At 44.4% G+C, this 4,477-nt stretch overlaps 1 protein-coding gene across 9 annotated transcripts in view; it reads left to right on the forward strand.

The window, feature by feature from the left end:
• ZCCHC11 (zinc finger CCHC-type containing 11) overlaps window positions 1-4,477 on the forward strand; it is a 93,655-nt gene that overhangs the window by 25,762 nt on the left and 63,416 nt on the right. For all 9 annotated transcript variants that reach the window (XM_019501295.1, XM_019501301.1, XM_019501300.1 and 6 more), the window contains one exon: window positions 260-376. In XM_019501295.1, the coding sequence (XP_019356840.1) occupies window positions 260-376 (117 nt within the window). The remainder of the gene's footprint in view (window positions 1-259; window positions 377-4,477) is intronic.

Below are 4,477 nucleotides of genomic sequence, written 5' to 3' on the forward strand. Positions count from 1 at the left end.
TTTTTTTTTTTTTTGGGGGGGGGGGGGGTTAAAAAGCATATTGAGATTGCAGAAGAGTTTAAAATGAATATTCCCTGTGCATTAATCTCTAACCTACAAAAAACTGTGGATTTATCAAATATAAACTTGTTAGCGTGGAGACAGAATGGTGATACAGGTATTTAACAGTTACAATAGTTGCCGGCTGTGAACGGTATTGAAAAAGATAACATTGAGATTAAAAAAAAGTTAATCTCATCTCCTTTTTTTTTTCCCTCAGCGCTCCCCAGAATACACCAATTGCCAGTATCTGTGCAAGCTTTGCTTAGTTCATATTGAAAATATCCAAGGAGCTCATAAGCATATTAAAGAAAAACGCCATAAGAAAAATATCATGGTAAGTTAACTAGTTAAGAGTTTACAATACATGTGTGTTGTTCTTTTCTGACAGTGAACCACTTTTTGATGCAAATCTGGGAATCTGATAAATCAAGACTGAAAGAGAACTATCTATTAGTTTAGTGTTGGTTGGGTATTTTATAACTAAATCTATTTGAAATCATTTGTTAACACATTGCTTAAAAGCAAGCAATTCTCTTTCCTGTTTGTATTGTTGAGACTTTATACGTAGTATAACAGTTTGGTCAGACTTGTAAGTATGAATTGTGGGCACACCAGCTTATCCGGGGGATCCAGTAATGCCCAGTTTCTCTGCAGGGATACTTGGGACTAATGCATTTAATGAAGTTATTTTCTAGACGTAGAAATCCAGAGTTTCTGTGGGAGGTGTTGCCACATCAATCTGCCAGTCTGGCCCACAAGAACGTGTTGTACATAAACATGGCATTTCTTTCAGAGGCTTTTCCAGTATGCCATTACGTAAATTCTTTAAAACTCTTGACTAATCCTTTTGGAGAAGAAATCTGTTCTCCCTTTGTTACCCTTTTAAATCACACTTTTATGAATCAATGGAATAAGATGTTTTTCTCCAGGCGTAGGCTGCTGAGGTTATTCTGAAGGAGATCTGTTAGAATCCTAGACAATGAGGGTTAGGAGGGACCTCAGGAAGTCATCTAGTCCAACCCCCGCTCAAAGCAGCGCCATCCCCAACTAGATCATCCCACCCAAGGCTTTGTCTACCTGGATCTTAAAAACCTCCAAGGATGGAGACTTCACAACCTTTCTAGGTAACCCGTTCCAGTGCTTTACTACCATCCTCATGAGATTTTTTTCTTAACATCTAACCTAAACTTCCCTTGCTGCAACTCGAGCCCATTGCTCCTTGTCCTGTCATCTGCCACCACTGAGAACAGTCCAGCTCCATCCTCTTTTGAACCCCCCTTCAGGTAGCTGAAGGCTGCTGTTAAATCCCCCCTCAGTCTTCTCCAGACTAAAGAACCCCAGCTGTCTTTGCTCACAAGTCATGTACCTCAGCCTCCTAACCATTTTTGTTGCCCTCCACTGGACTCACTCCAACTTGTCCACATCTTTTCTGTAGTCGGAGGGGCTCAAAACTGGACACAGTACTCCAGATGTGCCCTCACCCATGCCAAATAGATGGGAATAATCACTTCCCTCGATCTGCTGGCAACCTTCTACTAATGCAACCCAATATGTCATCGCAACAAGGATGCACTGTTGGCTCATCTTCAGCTTACTAAACCCCCGGTCCTTTTCTACAGAGCTGCTTCTTAGCCAGTCAGTCTCCAGCCAGTAGCACATGGCATTGCTCCATCCTAAATGCAAGACTTTGCGCTTGTTCTTATTGAATATCATGAGATTTCTTTTGGTTGAATCCTTCAATTTGTCGAGGTCTCTCTGAACCTTAGCCCTACCGTCCAGCATATCTACTGCTTCCCCCAACTTTGTGTTGTCTACAAACTTGCTGAAGGTGCACCCCATCCCATTTTCCAGGTCATTGATGAAGATATTGAACAAGATTGGCCCCAAACCGAACCCTAGGGACTCCCATTTGGTACCAGCTGCCAACTAGACATTGAACCATTGATTAATACCTGCCCCTGGGCCGTGTCCCGTCTGACCCACTAGCCTGCCTTGACTTGATGTTCCAAAGATGAACTCACGTGAAGGTGATACGGTGGTTCTCTGTGGGCCAGGTGTGACCGCAGCGCATCTTCTGTGGGGATCCTTCTCCTGTGTCCCCCACCCCTTTCCAGTCATGTGTTATTGCCACTCTTGTTGGTACATCATAGGTGTTTGTCACTTGGGCAGCCCCATGGGGTACGCTGAGCTTTGGATCCTTATGGGCATGTCCTGTGCTCATGTTGATGCAGGAACATAAAAAGAAGGGCAACTAAACAGATCAGGTGAACTCAAAATGGCTTGGCCTGATGGCTAGGTAGGGCACTGGTGCCTTGCTGTACCGAGCCTCTCCCCCTTCCTGGGGTGCAAGTTACTTTGGGCCTTATGTGCCCCTCTTGTCTTGCTGTTGGGCCCTTTGAGTCTCTTGGCAATGTGCTCTCTCCAGGCAGACCCTTCCTGTACTGGAGCTGGACCCCTCAGGATGACTGCTATTGTGCCCTCAGGAGGCCCATGCTCCCTCCCAGCTGACTACTGATGAGTTTTGGGTACGTGGGGGTCCCCAGTGGGCCCCCAAAGTTTGGATGCTGCTTCTAGGAACTCTTCCCCCAGTTATCCCCTTGTGGGTTGTCTCTGGGTACCATCTATCCTTTCCCAGGTACTCGAGTAGTGGCAAGAACAGCCAGACCTGCTTCCACTGTGCTGGCTGCCGTTCCCCTTAGCCCCTGCCTCCAGCACGTTTTTGGCCCATTGCCCTGGGGCTGCAGGCCAATCAGGAGCACACTTCTGGTTGGTGCGGTGTTGGCTCGTACATGGGCAATTCGGCTGTCTGTGTCACTGCAGGTAGGTGAGTCAGGCGTGGGGCTGTTACATTACCCTTTGAGCCTGACAATCTAGCCAGTTTTATGTCCGTCTCACAGTCCATTCATCCAACCTCTACTTGCTTAGCTTGCTTGCAAGAATGCTGTGAGAGCTGTTAGATAGATCACCTGCTGAACAGGTTTATACTACAATCTGGCACCTGCAAGACTTGTCCTAATCTCCAGTGCTGGCAGGTTGAGAATTGAGGGCATTCTTGAGAACAATGGGAAAAGTCATATATGTGTTCTGTTGTTCCTAACGTCCCTCTTGAATATACGTACCATAGTGACCTGCGGAGAGACAAGGACCAATCTTTGAGATACACATCTCTTAATCCAATGAAATCTTTATAGATAAGAATTAGAATTAGGATCAGGAACTTTCAAAACTGAAATGGCAGCCAGTGTGCGACAGTTTTGCAATGATGTGCTCTTCTTGGCTTGTTCCACGTAGGGTTAAGATTTGTGCTTGTTCAGTCATTTGTAATTTGTGGGCTGTCTTCTGGGTCATTCCAGGATATGGTGTTGTAATCCAGTTTTGAAGCGACAGAGATGCAGATCACTGTTACTAGTTCCTCACTTGAGCGAAAGGTCTGATCTCCTGGTCCAGAGAAATTAAAAACGGTTTTCTTGGTTACTACTGCTGTACTGCCCTCCACAAGGATTGAAAAAGCCATTATGACCTCTGTGTTGTACCATCTTGATGAGATACTTTTACTGGAAGCCAAGGTTGTGATTTTTGTTGGTTCCTTCAAAAGCTGTAACCTTGGTACGAGTACCGCCTCTGATTTTAACAGATTCAAGACATTATTTTTTAATACAGGTTCCTCAAATCGTGAAGCAACAAGGGACCAGTGCTGTCTGCAACATAAAGAAATATAACATTGGTTTCAGTCTTTGAGATTTGTATGAACTTGTTTCTTATAATCTCTTCAATCTGCCTTAAATATATGTTGAATATAAAAGGTAATAGGTTGAGCCTTGTGTATCTAAGGAAAAAGGGCAGGTACTTTTCTCACCGTAGACCACTTGTTTTCAAAGCAGTAATTCTGTGTGTGAAATCATAGTGAACATCCCATTGCTAATTTTGCCACAAGTTTATGTACCTCCAAATTGACATGCACTTGGAATTCACCAGACTGGATAAGTTCATCTCTTCCCTATTACCGTTGTCCATAATTCAGTTTATTAAGTACTTGTGGCTGCACAAACACCACTGTTTCACGTTTTTCTTCTCTAGTTTTTAGTCCTCTTATCTTAGAGTGCCAGATGGTGGTGGTGATCAGGAATATCCTAAAAGGTCTAAGATCACTCTTGCAGAACTTACTTGTGTCTTGCTGTCAGCTGCAACTCAGACCTGCTGTCTGTCTGTCTCTAGAGACCTGGCAGCAAATCAGCTTTAGTTGGAGGGCTCTGGCCTTGAATAGTCTCACTTGTACTAAATTACAAGCACTGATTGTCTAGTCACACAACTCTGTATGCATCCCATCTCATTTGGAATTTAAGCAGGGTTGGGCCTGGTTGGTACTTGGATGGGAGACAGAGTCCAAGTTTGGTGACTTAAAAAAAAAAGGGGGGGGGGGGGCAGAGGAAAGTGA

Source organism: Gavialis gangeticus, unplaced genomic scaffold (assembly GCF_001723915.1).
Source record: "Gavialis gangeticus isolate Ggan-Ray unplaced genomic scaffold, GavGan_comp1, whole genome shotgun sequence".
Lineage (NCBI taxonomy): Eukaryota > Metazoa > Chordata > Crocodylia > Gavialidae > Gavialis > Gavialis gangeticus.